The sequence below is a fragment of the Pundamilia nyererei genome, unplaced genomic scaffold, assembly GCF_000239375.1.
Source record: "Pundamilia nyererei isolate P.nyererei 1_Seehausen unplaced genomic scaffold, PunNye1.0 scaffold00050, whole genome shotgun sequence".
Taxonomy (NCBI): Eukaryota; Metazoa; Chordata; class Actinopteri; order Cichliformes; family Cichlidae; genus Pundamilia; species Pundamilia nyererei.
In genome coordinates, this window is record NW_005187451.1 from 534,177 (window position 1) to 560,070 (window position 25,894).

Sequence of the window (25,894 nt, forward strand, 5' to 3'; positions counted from 1 at the left end):
GTGCGTGTGTGTGTGTGCGTGTGCGCACACACTTCTTTACTGCTATAGGCTGCTCTTAAATGCAGATGGTTTCAAATGTATTTTATTTTGATAATATTTTTAAAAAGAAGTAAATTCACTGAGAAAAAGAAATAAAGAAAAGATCAGGATGGTAGAGCTGAAGATGAAGATTTTCACTAGAAGTGACCAGGATGGGCCAGGATAGGAAATGAGTTTTTAGAAGGACAGTTCATGTTGGATCCTTCAGCAGTTCATAGAGACCAACCAAAGAGTTTGAATCATAACTGAAAATAAATTCAGATATTTCACACTATCTGCTGAAAAAACCTGCTTTACATGTTTTCATATCACCTTAAAAGATTTTGTGTGTTAGCATTGTGATCATGTTATTTGTCTCCACTAAAATTCTACTTTTCCTTTATAATTGTGACTGAAAATGTTTAATGTTCCTGTTTTTTCTTATAGCGAATCTCACTCCAGCCCAGCTCGGAAGAATTTAGAGAAGTTGTAGCTCTTTTCTCTGAAACCATGAAAGGCTGTGACATCATCAACATTGAGAGGATTCAGAACAAAGCTCTTTGGGAAGCCTTTCAGCTGTACGTATTTCATTTATTGTGCATCCAGTAATTAAATGTGTTTGGCTTGTGTTGTAAAAATGCTTCTTGGAATAAATCTCAATCTGGGAAGCCTGTTCATTTCCCTTAATTGGTGGAAAATGCAGCTGCAGGTTGAGCAGCAGAGTTGAGTATGTGGGCTGACATCATATCCTTCAACCAGCATTTGTCGCATGTCCCTTCTGTTCTGTCCTCTCCACTCCCAAATTCTGGAAGTAGTCTGTGGGGGTGAGCGTTGACATCTTGGAGGATAGAGCGGAGCGCCACACCATCACACTGCCAAGCACAAACGTTAATCTTCCCTGTTTGATAAGATTTTTTAAAAAAGAACTTTTAGGGTCGTGTTGCTTAAGTTCATCGAGTTTGGTGGACATTTGTTTATGCACAGCTCTCTTAAGGTCCCACTACAACATTTCATTCATGAATGAGTCTGGGCCATTCATTGGGCATCATATTGATTTGTTTCTTTTTCAGCCATTCTGTTGTGTATTTGCGGTTGTGCTTGGGATCATTGTCCTGATGCATGACCAAAGGCTTTGCTGTCAGACAGATGGCGTCCCGTGAACAAATTGTAGTTCATGGTTGACTTCATGAGTGCAAGGTAGATTTTCAGAACCAGAAGCTTTATCTAAGATCAACATGTATATTATCTGACTTTTTTCTGCTTTGTCCAGTGTAAGTAGCATTTTAGTATACCGCCCCAAAAGGTTAAATGGACTGATTCTTATATAGCTTTTTTCTACTCTCCCGGAGTATTCAAAGCACTGTATACAACATGCCTAATTCACACATTTATACATGCACTTCTAAACTCAAGTACAAACTAACAACATTCACACACCGATGGAAAACCAGATTCTGTTCATCTGGACGTTTTCAGTGGGAGAAACGTTTCGTCACTCATCCAAGTGACGTCTTCAGTCTCAGCTGTCCGCAGGCTTCCAACCTTATAAATAGTACATTTACACAGTGACTGAAACCAGCACCAATGAATGAGCAATGGGCTGTGAGGTCAGCTCCTTGATCATTAATATGCAAAGTGTCATGATCATTGCTTTCATGCTCTGGGGGACCTGTAGATGCCTGGGGCCTGGATCTCCTCCATGCCTGCTTCATGTCCTGGGGGGCAGGGCTATGGCTCCCCAAACCTATTATTGGACACTTACATGAACAAACCTTATGCGTGTACACACAAGTGTTCACACAGGTGTACAAGCAGGTACTCACAGACACACACTATCTTGGTTGGCTGCTGCCTGTAAACATATCGTGCATTACTAGTCGTGTATGCTGCTCAGTAACATTCTATATGTATTATTTACTGTTACTTATGCTTATGTTGGTTGTTACCGTGGTTTCCTACTGTTTTCTTTGGGGTTTTTTTTCCTACATCAGGTCATTATGCAGATTTTCAGTGTCTTTTCTCTCTCTATCCCTCTGTTCCCAACTTCTCTTTTCTTCTTTCTCTTTCTTTCTTGTCCCCCGGGTTCTGGTTGCCTCACATCTACATAGGTTGATTGACTTTACGTTCACACACTTACTGTACATGTACCCCTTTGAGTTCATTTTTTCTGTCTCCTACTTGAAGGCAGAAGAATCAGATGAAGACCAAAAACAAAGGAGGAAATGTGACGGAAGAAAAGCTTTTTCATGGCACTGACTCCAAATTTGCAGACACCATCTGTCACCACAACTTTGACTGGAGAATCTGCGGAACTCACGGAACGTCTTATGGCAAAGGTGATTGGAAGAAATGTTGAATAGCATCCATTTAAAACATTTTCATTTCAGTCTTGCAGATGATTTTGTGACACTAGGGTTCCTGCTGTCTTTCCCCACAAATGCATTTTTTTCACAGTCGTCTTTTTTGGTGTCTAAACACAGGTAGTTACTTTGCCCGTGATGCCAGTTACTCCCACAGCTACACCGGTGACACTGACGTCAGAGCCATGTTCATCTCACGGGTGCTGGTGGGAGACTTCACCAAAGGGTCCTCTGATTATCGCCGACCTCCCTCCAAGGATGGAGGGGGCATAAACTTCTATGACAGCTGTGTGAATGATGTAATGAACCCCTCCATATTTGTGGTGTTTGAGAAGCAGCAGATCTACCCCGAGTACCTGATCCAGTACAAGACCACAAACATGTTTATTGATGGCACAGTACCAAAGCGAGTATCAGGGTCGAGACTAGCACAGCAATCTGTGGTGGTACCAAGACACGTGGCAGTAGGGAAACCACTGGTATTACCCACCGCAGCAGTAGTACAGACACCATCGGTAGTACACAAACTAAATACCATCTTAAGTCAAACCACTGCACGGCACCTTCCCAGCACAGCTTCTTCCATGGACTCAACCAATGGAACAGTCAACAAACCCACACCATCAACTCCATTTCCCACACTATCTCCAAGGGAATTGTTAGACTTTTCTGAAAATGTAGCTGAGTTAGTAAAAAGATTTTCCAGAAGTGGTACCTGAAAATGTGAGTTATGATTTGTGAACTGTGCTCCAGAAAAAGAGTTGGTAGCACCAGCTTCCCAGTTAGATTCTATTAAAGTATTTTAGGTTTAATTTGAATGATGAAGAAACTTTGACAGACATGCTGAACATGTAGATTAGAGGTGGTGCAGGTTTCTAAAGAAAACTTCAGAAATGTTAAATGTTTCATACTTTCTCTTTCCATTTTCAAATTTCTCGTTTGTTTTTTCTCTTTGTTGTTTTGATGCTCAAACCTTTCCACCTAAATCACATGTACTGTAAAATTATTTAAGGTGAATTTCTAAAACTTGACAGCTTTTCCACTCATTGTGTTTAAATTTAACTTTGAAATAACTTTTATACAGAATAACTCAGAAATAGCAGCACAACGCTAATATCACATAAGCACGCTGAGCTAGAAGAAACACCTGATTGCTTTTCTCTTAATTATCTCAGGTAGTTAGTGGTTATCATATTAGCGCGTCCTACTGTATTAAGACACTGTCAGATTGGCTGAGACACATGACGGCCTGTGTGTTGATAACTTTGCTGTTTAGACAACCTTTGTGATGTCATCAGGAAGCTGGGACCAACTTCTTGGAGCACAGATAGAAACAAAGGGCTGCGATGTGTGTGACACTCACTTCTCTGTGTTTGGAAAAACATGTAAAAAAAAAGAGAAAGAAGGAAAACAATAAACGATGAGCACAAAGACGATACTGTGGTAGTTGTTCATCTTTCACACTTCGCCCTGTTGTGCACTGATGAGCGCACACTGCTGCTGTTGGAGTCAAACACATGGAAGTTTCCTTAAAACTCGATATGAGGGCAAAATATTAGCCTGTCAGTTTGTTAGAAGCTATAATAATAACCTACAGGTGACCAGGGATGGGCAATAACGCCTTACAAGTAACTACTGTAATCTGATTACTTTTTTCCAATTTTTAAGTGAAATACAATATTACTATTGCAAAAAAGAAATTAGATTACTGCTACTTTCCTGTAAGCGCTACTGCGTTACTGTGAGAGTGACATACGAGCGCGCGACGTCTGTGGCAGCAGCAGACGTGTGTAGATCAACGGATACTATGGAGCTCGGGAGAGAGTGCGACCATGCAGCGTTGGAAGTACTCACATTACTTTGATTCTGTAAAAACATTGTCATCCGCTGTACACTCTGCATGAATAAAACTAATACTAAGTTTTAAAAGATACTTTTTCATTTGATTCAATTTTATGTGATGGATTATGCAGAAAAAATAGACTTGGGCTGATACCTGAATACGTTATAAAGCAATAGTACTTTATAACGTATTCAGGTTGCATATGTTTTTTAAAAGTAACTAAGTAATAAAGTAACTAATTACTTTTGAAAATTAGTAATCAGTAAAGTAAAGCGATTTCTTTTTTGGAGAAGTAATTAGTAACTAATTACTTTTCTCAAGTGACTTGACCAACGCTGCAGGTAAGGATTTGTAAAATGGTCAAATGTAGACAGCTACTTGCAGAGTAGGCTTAAGATAAGATAAGATAAACCTTTATTAGTCCCACATGTGGGAATTTTTTGGTCCTGGCAGAAAGCACGACTTTGTGAGCAGTAAAAGTTAAGAAAAACACAATAGAATAGGATAAGATAGAATAACATATTGTACAACAAGAATAAAATGCTAAATACAATAGAATAAAGTACCAACAAAATAGAATAAAATTCTCTGTTATAGTAGGAAAAAATGTTCACATGATATTGCACAAAATATTGCATATAAGGGAGAGTGGGCGAGGGCTATCATGGTGTATTGGATGTTTTGTGTGTCTGTCTGCACATGTGTGGTCATCTGCAGAGACCATGTGGTAGAGTCTGACAGCAGTTGGGAGGAAAGACCTGCGAAATCTCTCCGTCCCACATCCTGGGTGCTGCAGCCTCCTACTGAAGGAGCTGCTCTGTGCTGTCAGAGTCTCCTGCATGGGGTGAGAGATGTTGTCCAACAGGAATGACAGCTTAACCACCATTCTCCTGTCACTCACCACCTCCACTCGGTCCAGATTAAACATGATTGGCCAGTAGTACTTGGACTACCTGTTATATTTTTATAATGATTAGATAAGATATGAGTAAAATATATGATTACACACTGTTTAAAAATACAGTTAATCCAGTTCCTTCGCAATGGCCCATCCACACGAGCTGGCACAAGAGTTTGCTCTATAGCCCAGCACAGTCTGTGCAGTAGTATACAGGAGATGGGCTGTTGCGCAACGACACATCCACAGAGCCATAGACGCATTGTGACGCCATGTGTTTTCATTACTGGACATGTTTTAGCTGTGAAGCAAAAGTAAGCCCTTCTTTTCATTTTCAGTCGAGGTCTATGGAGGTCATACAGCGCGGTGACGCCCCCAAGTGGACATCAGCAGCATTACAGCATCAGTCCAAGATAAAAATAGCTCAGTTTCGCTTTCCAATCGTCAGAAATGATACCGAAGATTTCCTCCTCCCATGAAACCAGCGGCCGCTGTCGTCAAGCTGCGGTTTGGTCTCCCAGGTGGAAGGAAACGCAGGCAGAGCTCGGACACGATGGAGACGGAAATACTGAAAATGATCTGCGCCGGCCAAGGAGCAGTCAACACGGAGGATTTGGTGTATAATCTGTTTTCCGGAGATCCCACGAAGGTGTCGGAGATCATTTCTAACCGAGAGAAATTTGCTCGCTGTTGTCCAAACGGACAGCCGAAGGTGGTGGCCAGGACCCGCCTGAGACTTTGCAGAGCCAAAGACTGCCCGGGGGCGTGCAGGGGTCTGCACCTGTGCAAAAACTTCCTATTCAGTGGATTCTGTCAGTTCACTCAGCTCAGGTAAACATGCTGGACTTAAAGTAAATAAACAGAGCTTATTTAGGGAGTGTCTGAGTCTTCGAAGTTAAACGGATGCTGGCTCTACCCAGCTGTACATCAAACCTATTATTGGGCGAATCCTGCTAAAACATTTTTCCCAAAACGCTGAACTTGACTTTCATATAATTCTGTCCATGAGTTATCGCGCTGTCTTTTGACTTGCAAACGGACTTTCTACCAGAAAGATAACCCATGACGTACATGACAGCTTTTTTGTTGTTGTCATTATTGTTTTGGGTTTTTTTCTTTTCTTTTACTGAGTACTTACCGTCATGACTCAGCTGTGTGGATTCTGTTACAACAGGAGGGGCTGCAGCTTCTCCCATGAGCTGACGTCTGAGCATAACCAAAGACTTCTGAGGCAGCATGAGCTGGAGAGCCTGAGCCGGGAGGAGCTGTGCACCCTGCTGCTGCAGAGTGACCACACAGTTCTTCCTGATGTAAGTCTAACAACACACAGCATGAACCGGACGAGTCAGTCTAGTTTGCATTCCTACGACACAATGCCACACCCGCTGTTTCCACTAACATGTTACTTTTGTTTTTAAATGAATTGAAAGTGTTTTTCTTTAAAAATGTTTTGTTTGTTTTTTTGAAAAATATAGCTATTGAGAAAAATGTAAAATAATTACACCATTGACGTCTCTGCCTTTCTAAACGGAGGGACAGCAACTGTGTGTGTAAGTGTAAGCGTGTAAAAACTGCAGATAGTCAGATTAACAGTAACAGTATTTTGTCTCTATCCGCCATTGTAGAGATTGATCTAATGTAAACGATGGCTGTATCCCAATTCAGGGTCTGCAGCCTTAAAGTACGCATTTCAAGGCCGATTACGTCACAGCGGCGCGCCGAAGGCTGATTATAATCCAGGTTTGATTTACAGTCTGTGATTATAACCTTCACTTTTCATCTTTTCCTCTCTCCATATCTCCAGATATGCCACGACTACAACAACGGTGTTGGACTGTTTGGCAGGTGTCAGGATGGTGATGGTTGCAAGAGGCTCCACATCTGTGAGACCTACATCAGCTGTGAATGCAGCTGCTGGAAGAACCACGATTTTAATGCTCCACAGCCATTCAGAGCTTTGCAAGCTAGAGGCGTACCTGACACACTCTTTCAATCCTTGAAGGCTACTTATGCAAATAAACAAGCTTTGAAGGTGGCTCGAGTCAGTGACCATGGTCAACAAAGTCAGAGAGGCAGAGGGAGAGGTGGCCATCAGCTCAGCAGAGGTTGGAGAGATACTTGGGGCAACAGTGGCTTTAGGGGGAACAGAGGAAGCCACAGCAGCCGCCCGGTGCAGGATCAGGCCTGTTCACTTAGTGACATTGCTGCAAACATTGACGCCTTTGACCTGTACTCCAGCGATGGACTGAATGAAAGCGACGATGAAAACTCTCCCACTAGTGACATCTCTGCCGCCACTAGCGACAACGATGCGAGCAGCGAAAATGATGTAAGCCAAAACCGGACATGGCGTCCAAAAAAAGCTGCTGTGCCTTTTAGAGGGAGAGGCGGCAACAGGGGCAACCATCGGCTTTTTCAAAATACTCGTTCTTTAAGTGACGTTCGTGCTGCTGTCAGTGATGTAGCTGCTAGAGGCGGAGGATGGCAGAACAATAGACAGAGCCCTGTCAGAGGTAAACAACGGCTGAAAACACTTCTGTGGGGAGATGAACTAAAACTGCTGTCTGAATGAAGCCTGTGAAATATCTCCTGTTTCTTTCAGATAAAACAGGGATCTGCATGTACTTCATCAAAGGTCACTGCAAACATGATGGTGAGAACGTCATGGTTAGTAAGCGTTTTAGGTTTTAATGTAGTTCTTTCTTGACTTTGATCAGCTGTCTTTCTTCTTTCTTCTTAGATCGATGTTTTAAAGCTCATGACAAGATGCCGTACCGATGGCAGGTCCAAGAGGGACACCAGTGGACTGATTTGCCCGATAATGAGACAATTGAGAGAGACTACTGTGACCCCAGTAACTCATACAGGTACTTACATTTATTCTGCAACTCAGACATCTCAATTTTAGATAAAAGGTTTGGGCGTTTCCAGATTTTTTGAAGGTAAAATGCTTCAGAAAGCTTTGGTTTTAGGAAGCGCTGGCTCTCTGTGATGTTAGTATGTAACAAACTGGATTGCAAGTTAATCTGATCGTTGTGTCGTCAGCGTTATTGTGTTCAGATTTGTCACACAGCTATGACGGACTTGCTCCACACGTGCAATGATGTGATTTACTGAGTGTCCTTGAAGGTGTAATAATCTAGAGGCTGTTAAGCCTGTCGATCATATCAAACACCTGTGACAGAGTCTGTAGGAGAACATGCTTGTGGTTGGCTGAGAGTGTATGTATGGGGGTGGGAGTTATGCAGCGTGTGTGTGTGTGTGTGTGTGTTCAAGAGGAGACAGAGGGATTGTTTTTGTTCTTCAGGGAGCGCTCTCTTTGTTTTGGCGTTGTCTACAGCCCACAGCCGACTGTGTTACTGTTCCTAATGAACAGCTGGTACACGGAATCCCGACCGTCTCTGTCTCCTGTTGGAGGGACGCTACAATACGGCGGTTTCAGGCGCAATGCTTTGGATAAATATTAAAATAAAATATTTGATTCTTTGCTGAATTTGTAAGTTTGCTCACTTAAAGTGAAATGAACAGAATTTTATGGTAGTTTTATGTTAGTTACTTATTTTGATGGAAGCAGATAGAATATCAACATATCACAGAAAAGTTCTTTGACCTGCATGTCGCTGAGTGAAATAAGGATTTGATCTCTGACATGCAGACAGAACTCTGTCTCCCTCAGTGTCACGGGAAGCTGTGTGGAGTGTGGTGGTTGCAGTTTGGTGACCAGGTTTTTATGTTTTTATGTTCAGTGTTAAGCACATTGAGTTGACATGAATTTCCAACAAATTACCAATACCATTACTCCTGATCTCAACTGCGTACAAAGCAGAATAGATAGAAATCTTGCTGCAACCTTAAGGTCCACCTGCTCAAGTGAACATCTTCATGATTGGCTTGGGAGAAAGTGTTGTGGTCAGTCAGTCGATCTCTTTGGCCACCATGTTTGGCAGAAGAGAAATGCTGAATATGAGCTAAAGAACACTTTTACCACAGTCAAGGGCGGAGGTGGAAACATGTTTTCAGCTGTTTTCTGCTAAGCGTTCAGAATGAGTTCCCCAGAATGAGGTTCTAATGGACAGTAGGTTTGAGAATCAGGATCCAGTTCTTGTAGAGAACCAGTTCCCTGTTGTCCAAATCAGCTGATTTCAGTTTGTTGGAGGAGGAAAATAGTGGCACAGTCTATAGCCTGGATATGGACTGTCCTTTTATTCTTATTGCACAAAAAAACAGACAAGAGTGTGATGGTAAAGTGGAAACTGCATCTAGGACAGAAACAGCTGCACTATGGTGGTAACACAACTTTGGCTCTTTGCACAGAGAGCATGCTAATACTAAGCTAGCCAACAACCCAAAGTAATGTTAAAGCCGCAGCCCATCAGCCAGAGCCTGAACTTCAACAAGTAACAAACCGATGAGCAGTCAGGCTGCAGACTCTCTTTCTACCTGTTCATGTTTCTAAAGTAGAATCACCATGGCGATCGCTCTTTGTGCTGGTTTTCAGCTTTGCTCTGTGTTGGCAGCTTTTTGTTGACACCTAAATACTATGACTAGGATCATATGTGTGTCCTCGTGTCGTCATGATTTGTGTTGGTGTGCTGGACTGTAGCCTAAGGTTTGTACTATTATACTATTAACTGGTTATTATGACAGTGTGTTTTAGTATTTTAGGTAATGTAAAGAGTAATGTAACAAGTAGTTACAGTATGTACTGCATTATTTAAAAAAAGGGGTTTGTGTAATTTGTGTAATACATTTTTCAGTAATGACCACAAAACACGAGAAGGATGGGAAATCCCTCCAACATGCACAAACATTTGACCACACAGCATGTAATTAACTTCCATGAATGTAATGTCTTTGCTATGCTGCTTAGAGATGGTGGCGACTCAAAGCAGAGCCAGTGAAAGCCATGAAGAATTGATAATTGATATCAATCATTTAATCGGAATCGCTAAATTCTTATCAATTCCCATCCTAAATGGACAGAGCCATGCACCGTACAGTCTTGAAGAGAACTTCCCTCCCGCAGCGTGACCACTGAGTGGACAGATTTTCCAGCATGGCAGTGACCCAAAACATACCAAGTCAACAAAGAAGTGGCTAAAGAAGAGCAAAGGTCATGGAGTGGCCCAGACAGTCTCCAGACCTGTCCTATAGAAAATCTGTGGAGGGAGCTGAAGCTTTGAGTTGTTCAGTGGAACCCAAGAACCTGAAGCGTTTAAAGAGTTTCTGTAAAAAGGAGTGGTCTAAGATCCCTCGCTGATGTGTGCAAACCTGATGACCGACTACAAGAAATGTCTTAATGCTGTGTTTTCAAATGACACACACGCAGTACACAGCTAGCAGTGGATTCATTTTGTTTTAATTGTGTGTCTGCAGTAGCACCAGCCCAGCCGTGCACTTTGACACGATGACCTGCGGACTGAAGCAGGTACGTCGGCTCTCGACAGAAAACTCGGTGACTGAGCCGACCTTCATCCACACCACCGAGTGGCTTTGGTACTGGCAGGATGAGTTTGGGAGGTGGAACATGTTTGCATCTGCTGTGAGTAACGACATTATTGTTATCGTATTTTAAAATTTTATGTTGTTAAGGAAAAGACAATATTAGGACATAACTCTAACAGACCGCTGTACAAACATATAAAATATGTAACTGACTGTTTACTAAAAAGGTTGTTTGCACTCTTTGATAAACAGTGAAGACAGTCGTCTTTGCGTCACCCATTAGTTTGTCGATTGCATTTCAAAGCTTCATTTTCACCGTTGTTGTGTTTTTGTTTTACTTTTTAAAACTGAACACGACCACATTTGGAGAACAGAGCTACATTAATTTTGTCAAGAAACTTTAAATCGGGGCGATCGTGGCTCAAGAGTTGGGAGTTCGCCTTGTAATTGGAAGGTTTCCAGTTCGAGTCCCGGCTTGGGCAGTCTTGGTCGTTGTGTCCTTGGGCAAGACACTTCACCCGTTGCCTACTGGTGGTGGTCAGAGGGCCCGGTGGCGCCAGTGTCCGGCAGCCTCGCCTCTGTCAGTGCGCCCCAGGGTGGCTGTGGCTACAATGTAGCTGCCATCACCAGTGTGTGAATGGGTGGATGACTGGATATGTAAAGCGCTTTGGGGTCCTTAGAGACTAGTAAAGCACTATATAAATACAGGCCATTTAAACAAGACTCCAAATGCATGCTAGTTTTGTGGACATGCAAATATAAAACTCTGACACATTTAACATATCAGCAAGAGTTTGTTGCTAAATCCAAAAGCTCATACTGTCACATTTATTACGTAAGAGCATTTGCTGTTTTTCATTCTCTGCTGAAGGGAGCGAGTAAGTGATGGGTTCTGTTTGTTCGTCTGTTTGTTAGCAGCCCAGTGTCCACAGTTTCAACTTTCAATTTTTGTGTGATGGTAGAGCGGTACAACACACTTTATTTTGTCCATACGATGCACAACATCACAATGACAACAAAACAGACTGACATCATCTTGTAATATAAACATCATTACTCACTTAAATTTTAGTATAGCTCTGTTGTTTTATGGAAACTGTATTAACCTCCTAGGACCTGGCGTCCACATATGTGGACATCACATTTTGGGTTATTTAGACCAAAATACTCAATTTTGCTCTACAAGGGCCTGAAATCCACTTACGAGGACATTATGCTGCTACTGTTCTATCGAAATTTTAAATGAATATCCTCATATGTGGCTCTTATTTTTCTTAGAAACAAAAATGAGGTAAAAACAAAAAAATCTGGTAATTCTTTGTTTTTACATTTATCAGGACCCAATCAGCCCAAATATCAAAGAGAAATTAAAAATGCTGCTGTGGAAGAGTTCAGGTCTTAGAAGGTTAAAGTAAATAATTTTCCACTACCATTTAAGTTTGACGTTGCAGCCATTCAGAGCTTACACTTTCTGATCTTTTTAACAAACCAAAGGTTAAAGTCTTTGCCATGAGTAACTCCACGTCTTAGGAGGGGTGTACGGGTGAACTAGTTCCTGACTGATATGTTTGTGAAACCGTGAACAAACATGGAAAAATAGCTGCAGCAGGTCAGAGTTTTATATCCGGCGTGCCTCAGCATGAAGAGCAGGTGGAGCTGATCTGTGCCACTGTACATCTGTCTCAGTCACATTATCAATGGCACCTACTGCTGCAGTTAATACTACATGTAAACTGCAATAAATGATGCACACAAAAGAGAAAGAAGTGAAGCTGGCAGAGATTTACTCTTAAACTAAATTAAGATCATGATATTTCTCAGCAGTTTGAGTTACACTGGCTGTGGCCCAGCGTGCTTTTTTAGTTTTTTTGATTTTGGCCTTCTTTATATCCTGATTTATTTGTTTCATGGTTAATGTTTTACTTGCTCTATTCTCTTATTTACAGCTCATCTCCTAATCTTTTTCTTTTACCTAGCAAATGTATTCCTCTCATATCTCATCTCATATTCTGAATTAAAAACCTGTTGAGATTTTTAATACTAAACTAAGCAGTCACTTACCTTTGATTTATAGGAAAGAGGAAGAATTACATGCTACCAACCAAATGAATGCACCATGCTTTGCTTTTCTTCCATTTTCATACAAATGTCTGCAACCTAAGATCAAATGTTTTAAACTCTTAAGGCTCCAGCTGTGGTCGTTAACACATATACCTAACATGCAAAAAATCCCTAGTTTGATACCAAAACACAAATCTGGTGTCAGGGGTTCAAAAGTTCAAAGCCATGCTGAGCTCGGTGAGGAAGGACGTCCAGCATGACGACTCTGCCAAACCAAATGTTACTGTTTTCATAATTGTGGCTATGCTAACTTGGGAATTTCTACCTTGAGATCTTTATAATATTACAAGCTCTTTAGACAATATTCTTTTGCTTCCCAACGATTTATTGTTCATATGGCAATTCCTGTTTGTTATGCGTTTAAAGACCTGCTCGCCTTTCTTACTTTGCAGATTGGTGGACATGAAGCAGCAGACATCAACAGCACAAAGCTGGAGAAGTTGTTCCTGGGCAATAATAAAGACGTTGTGGAGTTTACTGCTGGTTCACACTCGTATTCACTCAGTTTCGAGGGTAAACAAAGAATATGGAAACTGTATCTGATCGCCGATTTCTGTGTTTTAAAAGTGGTGTCATAATCACTTCGGAATTAATTTTAAAATGTTATTGTTGACTTACAAAGCCCTGAAAGGACAGGCTCCCGGGTATTTGTCTGACCTCTTGCAGACTTATACCCCCCTTAGATCTCTTAGATCAAGTGATCTTTTGCTTTTAGCTGTACCAAGGTCGAGGCTGGTTCATAGAGGTGATCGAGCATTTGCAGTCGTAGCGCCTAAGCTGTGGAATAATTTACCCCTACACATCAGACAGGCTCCTACTGTCAATCTTTTTCAATCTTATCTTAAAACGCATTTTTATTTACTGGCTTTTAATACAGCATGAGAGTTATTTGTTATTTGTTAATTCATATTTGGTGTTTGCTTTTAATACTCTAAGTTGTTTTATTATGTATGTTGTATTCTTGTACAGCACTTTGGTCAACGCTCCTGTTGTAATTAAATGTGCTATATAAATAATTAAACTATTAAACTATTAAACTATCATTGCACAAGTTTAAACTTTTATTTATGTTTTTTTTCTTACCCGTCAGACATGATGCAGACAAACAACCTTAATGGCACGAAGACGCTTGTGTGCAGACGGCCACGGTTTGTCTCTGCTGTAGACGTCCGGACAAAGAAAGTCAGGTACGTCATCCCAAGAGCAGCCGCAGCAGAAGCTTTTCAGACCCCTGTTTTTAAAAATTAGCCTGATGTCAGAATTATCAGCTTATTCTCTGCTGTGTTCTTACATCTGAGAAGTTCATTCTAATTGGGGAGGAAAATTCATGTTCTTGTTCGGTTTACTCTTCTCATTGAGACAATCAAAGCTCTAGATATGGTTTTATATACTTTCCTTTTCCTGTATCTAGAACTTACCACAGTATTACCTTGGAGATCTACAAAGACTTTATTTGGAACAATCTCGGGCCAAAAATCACTAGTTGATGAGATCTTTGAGCACTCAAGTGGCACTGCATTAAAAATAGGACTGTTGAGCATCTCTCTCTCCCAACTGGTCTCAGTTCCCAGACATTTGTGGACTGTTGTTAGAAAAGAGAGGGCATGCTACACATGAACGTTTTTGTTATGATGGTGCAGTTTTTCCAGTTTAAACATTCCACATGTTGTCTGTGCTCTAATGTGAAACAAATCATTGCAATCCAAAAGTTGCAGCCTCAGACATAAATCTGAATTGTTAAGTTTTTGTTGGTAGTTTTTCTGATGAATTTGCAACAATAATAATCATAATAATCTTTTTAAAAATCCAGTAAAAAAATTGTACTATTGTTATTACGGCTTTTAATGGCTTTTAAATTAACGATTTTAATTTTAATTAATTTCAGTACTGATATAACTATAAATGTGTTTTGGGGTTTTAAAACGAACAATAATGAAAGCATTCCTTATCATTTCTGTTTGCAGAAGGCCTGTGGTTCAAAATGTTGGCCCAGTACCGGACAACTGGGACAAGACACAGATCCCTGAAACAGGATATTCGGTACTGTGAAAACCAACAAATATAAAAAATATAATTTTTCCTCTGTTGGTTTAGTTCACAGTCAAGTTTAAGTCATTTCTAAATGTAAACATCATTGAGTAATTGTAATCTATTATTTATTATTGTTTGCAGTGTAATTTTTAACAAAATGTGATGATTAGTACCAGATAGCTGAGGTCGTTTTTCACATGTTTGCAGATTTTAGGAATCAACTTTCTTTAGTACAGCTGCTGAAAACTCGATGCCTCAGTTTATTCTGATATAAGACTTTGTATTTTTAATTTTCAAAAAAAAGACAGTCAATGATTTCAGTATTGCTAGATTTCTGCTGTTTCTTTTTTCATTTCATTGTTTTGTTTTTTTACATCAGCACAGGCTGATTATCTGTTTCTTCAGCCAGCAAAGATGCTATGTTAGCTAAATGGAACATAATAAAGTATTCAGCAAAAAAACCAAATATTTCCTTCAGCAAGTGTTGAAAAAAAGTGTTGTTTAGAAGCCAAAGTAAAAAAAAATGTTAATAATTTTTTCTGTTTCTGTGTTTGATGATGGTGTTTTAAAATTGTGATTACAGCTTGTTTTTGTTCAATGTTATTGTGACTGAACATTTTCTATGTTTCTCTGTTTTCTTACAGCAAATCTCGCTCCAGAGCAGCTCAAGAGAATTTAAGGAGGTTGAAGCTCTTTTCTGTAAAACCATGAGAGGCTTTGATATCATCAACATTGAGAGAATTCAGAACCAAAGTCTTTGGGCGGCCTTTCAGTTGTACGTACCGACATCCGATTAATATGCATGATTGCAGGTAGCCATCCCTGTCTGATAAAGTGACATCATCATTTACAAAACTCATGTTGTATTGAAGTAGAATTAAAACTATTAATGGAGAAAAAATTTACCCAATAGGAAAATATTTAAAGAAGTCATAAACGTACTAAGAAGATCTTTTTTCATGCATTTCAATAAACTGACCACTTTTTTCAACTTTTTGCCCCCTGCTGCCCCCTGAATATAGAGATTTAAGCTGCCCGCAGCGGTGTTACTTTTCAGAACCACAGGCTTTGTCCATCTTTTATTCAATGTCTACTATTAGCATGCACACTTTCTGACTTTTTCTCTACTTTTTCTTTATATCCTTGCCTGGATCTAGACCCTTACCCCAGTGTTACCTTGGAGATCTACAAAGACTTCCCAAAATTTCATGGCTTGTTTTCTTCCAGATATAATGTGACCTATGGGGACATTATATGTAGTAAAATATACTGTGGAGGAGAACACAACCATGAGAACAAAGGGAGACTCAGACCACAAAGACACAGACTAAGACATGTGAACTTGACACAGTGACGGGAACATGGAGACGTGACTGACTGGGGAGACGGGACAGGGTCATAAAAGATGATGACTAAAGATTACATAACCTGATGACGAACACAGAAGCAATGTGAAACAATAATATATTGAAAGGAGTGAATACAGAGCTAGAACATAAACTGCGTCTCAACATCCAAAAGAACAAATCATGAGCTCACAGAAAACTCAAAGCATAAAAAAACTTAAAACACAGGCTCAAAGACACAAGACCATGATCCACACTCTTACAGCTTGCTTTAATTTGTTTCCTGTCTCCTTTTTCAAGGCAGAAGAATCAGATGAGGACCAAAAACGGAGGGAGAGATGTGCCTGAACTAAGGCTTTTTCATGGCATCGACTCCAAATCTGTAAACACCATCTGCCACAACAACTTCGACTGCAGAACTCATGGAATGGCTTATGGCAAAGGTGAGTGGAAGAAATGTTCGTGCTGAAATAGTTATTGGTTATTCAGCACATGTTCAGCATAGATTTAAAAGGCAAAGACTCCAGCCACGCTCATCTTTGTGACACCGTGAGTCCTGTGAAGTTATTCTTATGGAAAACATTGATTTTTCACCGTGTAATCACCTCTGCATGTTTACCAGTTTCCTTCCCCACAAATACATTTTTTCACAATTGTACCTTTTGGTGTCTAAACACAGGTAGTTACTTTGCCCGCGATGCCAGATACTCCCACGACTTCACCGGTGACACTGACGTCCGAGCCATGTTCATCTCACGGGTGCTGGTGGGAGACTTCACCAAAGGGTCCTCCGATTATTGCCAACCTCCTTCAAAAGACGGGGGGGGCATAAACCTCTATGACAGCTGTGTAGACGATGTAATGGACCCAGCCATATTTGTGGTGTTTGAGAAGCACCAGATCTACCCCGAGTACCTGATACAGTACAATTAGACAGTGTACTGGTGAAAGAAACCAGCGACCCTATCAGCTTACCAACTCAGCACAGTTTCTTTCATGTGCTGATAGTGAGACAAATGTAACTTTGAGTACTCAGAGTAGAAAAGAGATATGAGAACCACATGTTTACCATTAAGCATTTAGCAATGTTGGTAAAAATGTGTGAATTGTCCTGGGAAATACTTGGTAAAACTAGCTTCCCAGTCAGTTGCTATTTTAGGTTTAATTCAAATGCTGAAAATGCTGAATAAGCAAGTTTTCTTTTGTTTGTTTCGATGCTCAAACTTTTTCAACTCGACCAAATGCAAAGTGATTTTTAAAAGAAGACAAATTTCCACAAATCACAAACATTTCCAGTCAGTCTGTCTTCATGTTGCACATGAAGACATGTGTGCATCTTTTGCATCTTTTATGTGCAAAAGATGCACATAAAACCAGGCTGGCACAATCCCATTTGCTGAGGTGTTTTTTATAGAAATTACACTAACTTTTATACAAAATGTAATAATGACATTTTGTATCGCTAATGATCTTAGCATATATCTGTATGTATCTCCTTAATGGTGGGCCAATCTAAAGAAAAGTTTTTTAATAACATTGCAGTTATTAACATCTATTTTAAGCCATGTCTTTAAGTTTTCATATTTATCACCCTGACAATGCGATGATGTCTCCATTTGTTGTTGTTGTGACATTCAACATACGCGAAGGAATTTAGTTATACTCAACATAAATACAGAATGAAGAATTTGACAAAGCATACAGGCTTAGCAAAAACCGCCCATAGGACAGGTTTATGCGAGTTATATAGATATGCTGCAGCGTGCTAACCATATCAGAAGAAAAGCCTGAGTGCTTTCCTCGTGATTATCTCGGGAAGTTTTATACGTCATCCACGTTTAGTGGTTATCATGCGAAAGCGTCGTACCTAAAACATATCAAATAATAAAAAGGGATACCGTTGGAGGCGTTTAGAGCCTCAGATTCTCGTAAGGATTTGTCCAAGACACGACGGACTGCGTGTTGGTGCCTGATGATAGCTTTGCTGTTTTAGATGACCTTTGCAACATCAGCAGCAAGCAGGGACCAACGTCTGGGAACACGTATAGAAACAAACAGCAGCAGTGTGCGATGCTCACTGTGCTCGGAAAAGCTTGAGAAGAAGGAAAGCGAAAAACATGGACCTTCTAGTCCAGCGGTCCCCAACCTTTTTTGCACCACGGACCGGTTTAATGTCAGACAATATTTTCACAGACCGGTGTTCTGGGAATCCATCCTACCTGACAAACCATCCTACCTGTTGTTTGTACACATGCGCACAACACGAAATTAAGTGGCGAACCGTCCTACCTTTGTGAATATGCGCGAGAAGAATACTCCGATGGGCAAAGTTAAGTGGCAAACCGTCATGCCTACTTACATTTGTGTTGGGATTAGGAAGTAGGATGGTTTGTCAGAACACCGGCTTTTAAGGTGTCGCGGATAAATACAAGAGAATAAAATGATACGACCAAGACAAATATAATAATAAACGTGAATTCACTGTGTAATTGTGTAACTTTATTAGCAGCGTCCTCCTGAAATGCGCCAACAACACTTGACAGTAACATCCTCCTCTCTGCCCCTTAATGCTCTCTGGTCGCTATGGTAACGCGTAAATATTTATTTCAAAATAAGAGGCACAAGACCCAGGGAAACAGAGTTAACGATAAAAACCATGAAAAACATAAATTTCACAACCGAGCCTCAACTCTCGCGGCCCCGTACCCAGCGACTCATGTACCAGTACCGGTGTTGTGCCAAAAAGTGATTGTCTGCCAAAAACTGATTTCCGGTATTTGCCAAAAAGCGATTGCTCATATTTAAAGTGCTATAAGTAACTTGTTGGGCTATAATATGTTAAACATATGTCAAATGCATCCCTTATGGATGACATAAAGTCATCTTGAGCCACAAACAACATTCGTGTAGCAAGATACAAGCCGCAATCAGTTTTTGGCAGCGACTTTTATATAACCTTTATTTATGCAGTAAAAAAAATCTCATTAACATTAAAAATGTATTTTGTAAGAGTAAGTTGCCCAACAAGACAGCAGAAATGGCAGCAAATATCACAATAGTTCTGTAAAAATATTTTAAGTGGGGATAAAGGACCGGATTGGTTATAATGTAAGTACAAGTTGTAAAGATACTTAAAAAACAGATAATGTTTTAATTCTTTATGTAACCCCTTTGTATCCCCTGTTCACCGAAGTCTATTTACGAACATACGTAAAGATCCATCCATCCATCCATCCATTCGCTTCCGCTTATCCTTTTCAGGGTCGCGGGGGGCACTGGAGCCTATCCCAGCTGTCATAGGGCGAAAGGCGGGGTACACCCTGGACAGGTCGCCAGTCTGTCGCAGGGCTAACACACAGGGACAGACAACCATTCACACCCACATTCACTCGCACATTCACACCTAGTGACAATTTGGATTAATCAATTAACCTATCCCCACAAGCTGCATGTCTTTGGACGGTGGGAGGAAGCCGGAGTACCCGGAGAGAACCCACGCAAACACGGGGAGAACATGCAAACTCCACACAGAAAGACCCCGGCCTGGTGGTGGAATCGAACTCAGGACCTTCTTGCTGTGCGGCAACAGTGCTAACCACCGTGCCACCGTGCTGCCATTATACGTAAAGATATTACACATAAAAAATACACAGAAACACTGGAAATCAGTTTTTGGCAGACAATCACTTTTTGGCACAACACCGGTCCATGGCCCGAGGGTTGGGGACCGCCGCTCTAGTGCAACACAAAGGTGATGCTGTGGTGGTTGTTAAACGTTCACTTCGCCCTGTTGTGCACAGTGCACCTCATTCCATTTGCCAGTCTTTCTAGTTCATAGTCTGACTGTAAATGCAGAAAACAGTTGATAAAAAAATAAATTTCTGTTTGAAGATGATTTAAATGTTACATTGTGTATGTTTCCTTTCTCTTTAGCTCTTTTGCAGTCATAGCCCGCTTGTCAGTAGTACTTGGATTAGCTGTTATATATTTATAATGATTAGAAACAGATATAACAAAATACAAATACCCCATGCTACTAGTTTTGCTTTTTGTTATTGTTCTTGACACTGTATGAGAGGGTACTTACAGCCAGGCAGGCTGTGCATGAGGAAACCCTGAAAGGGCCATAGAAGGGCATCAACCCAGCAGCAGGATCGCTATCTGCTGCTTTATGCAGAAAGTAATAGAAAGATCACTGCCAAAGCCTTACAGAATGGCATATTTATGTGCATGTTCCCGATGAAACTGTTAGGAACAGACTCCATGAGCATAGCTTGAGGTCCTGATGCCTTAAACAGCAGTCATGAGAGCTGCTGACTAACACGTGGAAGTCTGCGTTACCTTCCAAGGATATGCCTCCAAAGGCTCACCCTCTCCCAAAAAAGTCATACAGGATGTTTCAGGCTTCATAAAGTTTACCTCCAGATTCTTTACATGTGCTCACTGTAAACCTGTTCTACTATTAAAGCTATTATTCTTCTGAAATGTTCTATCAAAACAGATTTTTGTGTGTGTGCATGTTGGCAATCATTCAAATAAATAATTATTTAAGAGTTATCGAGACTGTTCACGGGTGTGGTTCTTGATTATGGCCCACTGTGGTTTACGTGGCCTAAATTATAGTCTGCATCAGGACATATGATGATCTGCACTTCCTTTTGGAGTCACAGTCGCAGGATAAAAAACTGCAAAACAAAAAAACCCTCTTTACTATATTTGTTAAAGAGCAAAAAGATGAAGGCGAACAAGCTTCAGCAATAAGCTGTGGGTTTACAAACCTTCTTTTTGCCCTCAAAAACCCTGAAAAAGAACAAACAAAGATTACAATAATATTTACAATAACAACATTCATATTTTCCCTCTGCTCAGGCGTTCCAACACCTTCAGTTAATGAGGAATACTTACTTCTAACTTAATCATCATCAGTTTGCAAATTCTGGACACATTTTAATGATCAGTAAATTGCTGTGATTTTTACTTTCCAACAATAATGAGTTAACACAACAAAACACAGCTAACTGCTGTTCTTGCATTTTAAAAAGTGAGCTTGTTGGCGAGCTGGATTGTAAAGGCGCCTGTCTCTAAAGTATTTTGGGTCAACTTCTGCTTTTTAAATGTGCTGTGGGCTATAAATAAAATAGATGTGACAGTCAACACGGTGCATGTATGAGGCACATTTTTTCATTTCCAAAAATAAATAAATAACACAGTTCAGTCGGTTACATGTTGAACTTGAAGAAGATAAAACAAGATATCGATCCTCCTGTGCTCGTATCAATCCGTTACCAGTATTAGTGTTGGTATGATACTCTTGATATTCACATTGTTCTGTCGTTCAGGTGTGCCACTGGAGAATCACCTCAGTTTTTCACTGTGTTCTGTGTAGCAGCTATGCAAACAAGAAGAGCAAAGATATTTTTGGACTTGTGATTGTTGTTAGTGCACAGCTGTGCAGCACAAGTATTTAGGTTCACCCTCCCCACCCCAGGCAGACATGCATGAGCTATTTAACCTGCAAACACACAGCCTGGCAGCTGATGGACAGTTAAGCAGCTAAAGACCCGAAAATTCACCCCAAAGGTTTAAAGGAGAGCAAAGCTAAAACAGGAGGTAATAGCTATGACTTCCTTTAGTCAGACTTTGAGCTTTCTGCTAATCAGCTCTACTGTGTTAATGTTACACTGTGTGCCGAGTACAAATGTCTTCCCTATATTCTTTCATGGACGCCCCCAAGTGGACATCAGCAGCATTACAGCATCAGTCCAAGATAAAAATAGCTCAGTTTCGCTTTCCAATCGTCAGAAATGATACCGAAGTTTTCCTCCTCCCATGAAACCAGCGGCCGCTGTCGTCAAACTGCGGTTTGGTCTCCCAGGTGGAAGGAAACGCAGGCAGAGCTCGGACACGATGGAGACGGAAATACTGAGAATGATCTGCGCCGGCCAAGGAGCAGTCAACACGGAGGATTTAGTGTATAATCTGTTTTCCGGAGATCCCACGAAGTTGTCGGAGATCATTTGTAACCAAGAGAAATTTGTTTCCTGTTGTCCAAACGGACAGCCGAAGGTGGTGGCCAGGACCCGCCTGAGACTTTGCAGAGTGAAAGACTGCCCGGGGACGTGCAGGGCTCTGCACCTGTGCAAAAACTTCCTCTTCAGCGGTTTCTGTCAGTTCACTCAGCTCAGGTAAATATACTGGACTTAAAGTAAGAAAGGTGAGTCATGGCCCGAGTGAAACAGCCACCGTCTCTGTTCATCCAGGCCTTTTCTAGTAATGCTGAAAGTGGCTGCAAAATATTCCAGGGTTAAAGGCCCTGACTAGTGTCTCTGTTTACAGTCAGTGAATGTGACACTGACTTCAGGTATTGTTGGGAAAATTCGACATTTTAAGCAGTTTGACGCAGATTTGTTAGAAAAGCTAAGCTGAACAAATATCATCATGTGACTCGAAAGGCTAATAGGAAAAGTTCCTCTCTGTGCTTGCTTGTACCGACTTCTGAGTCTCAATAAAAACTTTATTTTTATTGTCGTATTTGTGTACAACCAAGTTACGGACCATTAAAGAGGCTAAAATGTCAAATAATTCGTAGTTCTTTTATTATTATTAGTGTTTATTATTGTCGTCATATTAACTGGTTTTGAAGCCAGCTAAACTTAGGGACAAATTCTCGGGTTTGGAAAAATATAAGAACACATATGTTGACAGACACGCAGTCAAAATGAATTTTTTATTGGTATCGGGCTGAATTTGGAAACAGACACACAGCATGTGTAAGTGTAATGATGAATTAATCCACGTTTGGCAGCACTTATCATGTTTGTGTGTGGCCCTAATCCTTCTCATGTCACAGTCATGACTCAGCTGTGTGGATTCTGTTACAACAGGAGGGGCTGCAGCTTCTCCCATGAGCTGACGTCTGAGCATAACCAAAGACTTCTGAGGCAGCATGAGCTGGAGAGCCTGAGCCGAGAGGAGCTGTGCACCCTGCTGCTGCAGAGTGACCACACACTCCTTCCTGCTGTGAGTCTTAACCTAACACACGATAAAAGCACCCTGACGAAATACTTTAGGTTGAACTCATCATCATTGTCATAACATCTTTTCACATCTGATTCTGATATGTTCATTTAAATTGTAACAGCTTGTTGATACTGTAGCAATAACAAACAGTACAGCTGACACCCACACAGTGTAATATAATATGTAATTCTTCACAAATTGGCAGTCATTGAGGTGTTCTTAAAACTTAGAGGTAAAGTTGTTTGCCAGATGTGTGTTGTTCTCCAATTTTAAAACACATTTTCTGTCACGTTGGTGGCAAATCAGCTTTTTTATACATGTCAAAAAGTATATTAAAAGTTTTAAAACGCATGCAATGTAATTGGTAAGTAATCATTTCCTTTTGTTTGTTTGTTTGTTTGTTTGTTTGCAGTACTGTCCACAGTTTTCACGATATCTTTTTCAGATTTTGTGTGATGATAACAGCTGATTTAATTTAGATGAAAATTGGGTCGCGGTCAAAGTCGCATCTAAAAAATCAGTCAAAACTTTATATTACCCACAATTTTTTATGGATCATCTTTTAACTTTTTTTTTTTTTTTGGCCTGTCCCGTTTGGTTCTTTTGCCATCAGAATTATTGTCTAAAGGCGAAGAAAGATGCCCAACGGATTTACTTTACCAAATGGACCATCCCAGCCTTGCCGTAATGGTCCATTTGATTCACCTTTTATTGCTTATTTTATTTTATTTTCACTTGCTAAATACGGGACAGATTTGACTGGGGAAAAGAAAGGGGAGATCATCTTTAAACTTGACAAAGATATACTAGGGTTTCGGGGGACATGAGTACCTAATTTGACCTTGACCTTTATTGTTTGTGCCCAAGGTCAAATTTCTCCTTGGAAACAAAAGTCAAGAAACCATATCAAGTAATATATCATATGGAAGGGCATGGTGAGAGCGGTACAATACACTTTTTTATTTTTTTTCTATACAATGCACTACAATGTTACAAAGCTGCCATAAAAAGCTGACCTCATCATTTTGCAAAAAGACTTCCTGTTTTATCCTGTTGTACAGACGTTTATGAATAAATGACCTAAGAAAACGTTTTGAACAATTTATTGTGGCATTTAGAGTAAAACAAATTTAAACTGGTTAAAAAAGTAGGATGTTGCAATGTTTATATCCATCATTTACATACAGTCAGTGATTGTATTCCATCTTTTACTTACAGTCCATGTATATAACCACGCTTTCCTTTCATTTTGTTCTGTCTCCACCAGATATGCTACGACTACAACAACGGTGATGGAGAGTTTGGCAGGTGTAAGGATGGTGATGGTTGCAAGAGGCTCCACATCTGCCAGAAGTACATCAGCCGTGAATGCAGCTGCTCGAGGAATCACAATTTTACTGCTCCACAGCCCATAAAAAATGTCCAAGAAAGAGGCGTACCTGGTGCCCTTCTGCCATCCTTGAAGGCTGTGTATGCAAATAAAGAGGCTTTGAGGCTGGCTGAGAATGGTCAACAACAGCGGAGAGGCAGAGGGAGAGGTGGTAGGGGTGCGACAGGCAGCAGGGGCAATAGGGGAAACAGAGGAAACCACAGCAGCCGACCAGTGCAGGATCGAGCCTCCTCACTTACTGAGATGCTTGCTGGCACTCACATCTTCGATCTGTACACCAGTAATGGACTGAATGAAAGCGACGATGAAAACTCTTCCACCAGTGACATCTCCGCAGCCACCAGTGACAACGATGCGAGCAGTGAAAATGGTGAGAATCGAAGACGGAGACGCCGTCATGGAAGAAGTCAAGCAGCTGTCAGAGGGAGAGGCGGCAACAGGGGCACCAATAAGCAACCACTACCAAAAACGTGTTCATCAAGCAACATTAACGCTGCTGTCAGTGATGAAGCTGCTAAAGGTGGAGAATGGCAGAACTATAGACAGAGGCCTGTCAGAGGTAAACAACGGCTGAAAACACTTCTGATGTTTTCAGATGAACTAAAACTGCTGTCTGAATGAAGCCTGTGAAATATCTCCTGTTTCTTTCAGATAAAACAGAGATCTGCATGTACTTCATCAAAGGTCACTGCAAACATGATGGTGAGAAAGTCATGGTTAGTAAGTGTTTGAGGCTTTAATATAGTTCTTTCTTGACTTTGACCAGCTGTCTTTCTTCTTTCTTCTTAGATCGATGTTTTAAAGCTCATGACAAGATGCCGTACCGATGGCAGGTCCAAGAGGGACACCAGTGGACTGATTTGCCCGATAATGAGACAATTGAGAGAGACTACTGTGACCCCAGTAACTCATACAGGTACTTACCAAGTTCTCACAGGACTCTCTGCAGTCCTGCAACAGACAACGTGATAATCTGATAATCAAATACACTTGACTTTGTGATCATGGGAATCGAGAACAGTTCCCAGTAGTGGCATTCCTTGGAATTGTTAGTCTGCTTGCCTGTTGATTCTAATATTGGTTCCACCTGCACTTGAATCAGCTGATTTCAGCTCATGTGTCTGAGGATGAAAGTAGTGGAGCGGTCCACAGCATGAACTCGGACATTACTTTTATTTTTATTCCGCAAAAGAACAAGAGTGTGATGGTAAAGTGGAAACTGCATCCAGGATGGAAACAACTGCATTATCCTGCTAACACAACTTCAGCTCTTTGCAAGCACCAATATAACAATGTTAGCCTTTTCTGCAGCTATGGGGCATATATGGCATCACTCTTGGCTGGAAGCAGTGCTTAAACAATGGAAAAAACACAAACTTTGTCCAAAAACCTCTCATGTTTAACTGTTTCCCACTTTTTCTT

The 25,894-nt window shown here is 40.8% G+C and overlaps 3 protein-coding genes across 3 annotated transcripts in view; all 3 read left to right on the forward strand.

Annotated features, from left to right (window-relative positions):
- Positions 1 to 3,758, forward strand: part of LOC102214328 (poly [ADP-ribose] polymerase 12-like) — a 31,869-nt gene extending 28,111 nt beyond the window's left edge. Inside the window, exons 11-13 of the mRNA XM_005733094.1 lie at positions 466 to 596; positions 2,203 to 2,354; positions 2,499 to 3,758. Coding sequence (XP_005733151.1) covers positions 466 to 596; positions 2,203 to 2,354; positions 2,499 to 3,097 — 882 coding nt within the window. The 3' untranslated portion in view covers positions 3,098 to 3,758. The remainder of the gene's footprint in view (positions 1 to 465; positions 597 to 2,202; positions 2,355 to 2,498) is intronic.
- A 1,330-nt stretch (positions 3,759 to 5,088) lies between these two features.
- Positions 5,089 to 18,245, forward strand: LOC102214604 (poly [ADP-ribose] polymerase 12-like). The gene is made up of 12 exons (XM_005733095.2): positions 5,089 to 5,950; positions 6,294 to 6,429; positions 6,924 to 7,632; positions 7,722 to 7,772; positions 7,860 to 7,986; positions 10,496 to 10,661; positions 13,078 to 13,198; positions 13,776 to 13,872; positions 14,650 to 14,725; positions 15,361 to 15,491; positions 16,363 to 16,505; positions 16,742 to 18,245. The coding sequence occupies exons 1-12, from the start codon at positions 5,595 to 5,597 to the stop codon at positions 16,993 to 16,995; spliced, it is 2,367 nt and encodes a 788-aa protein (XP_005733152.1). The 5' UTR covers positions 5,089 to 5,594; the 3' UTR covers positions 16,996 to 18,245.
- A 3,336-nt stretch (positions 18,246 to 21,581) lies between these two features.
- Positions 21,582 to 25,894, forward strand: part of LOC102214880 (poly [ADP-ribose] polymerase 12-like) — a 13,389-nt gene continuing 9,076 nt past the window's right edge. Inside the window, exons 1-5 of the mRNA XM_005733096.1 lie at positions 21,582 to 22,247; positions 22,947 to 23,082; positions 24,350 to 25,031; positions 25,124 to 25,174; positions 25,262 to 25,388. Of these exons, the coding sequence (XP_005733153.1) occupies positions 21,892 to 22,247; positions 22,947 to 23,082; positions 24,350 to 25,031; positions 25,124 to 25,174; positions 25,262 to 25,388 (1,352 nt within the window). The 5' untranslated portion in view covers positions 21,582 to 21,891. The remainder of the gene's footprint in view (positions 22,248 to 22,946; positions 23,083 to 24,349; positions 25,032 to 25,123; positions 25,175 to 25,261; positions 25,389 to 25,894) is intronic.

Excerpts from the sequence above, each read along its gene's own strand:
- LOC102214604 (XM_005733095.2), top strand. The coding sequence starts at position 5,595 with ATGAAACCAGCGGCCGCTGTCGTCAAGCTGCGGTTTGGTCTCCCAGGT. Across the intron at positions 6,430-6,923 it reads ACCACACAGTTCTTCCTGAT|ATATGCCACGACTACAACAA; the intron begins GTAAGTCTAACA and ends CCATATCTCCAG. Across the intron at positions 15,492-16,362 it reads CTTTGGGCGGCCTTTCAGTT|GCAGAAGAATCAGATGAGGA; the intron begins GTACGTACCGAC and ends TCCTTTTTCAAG.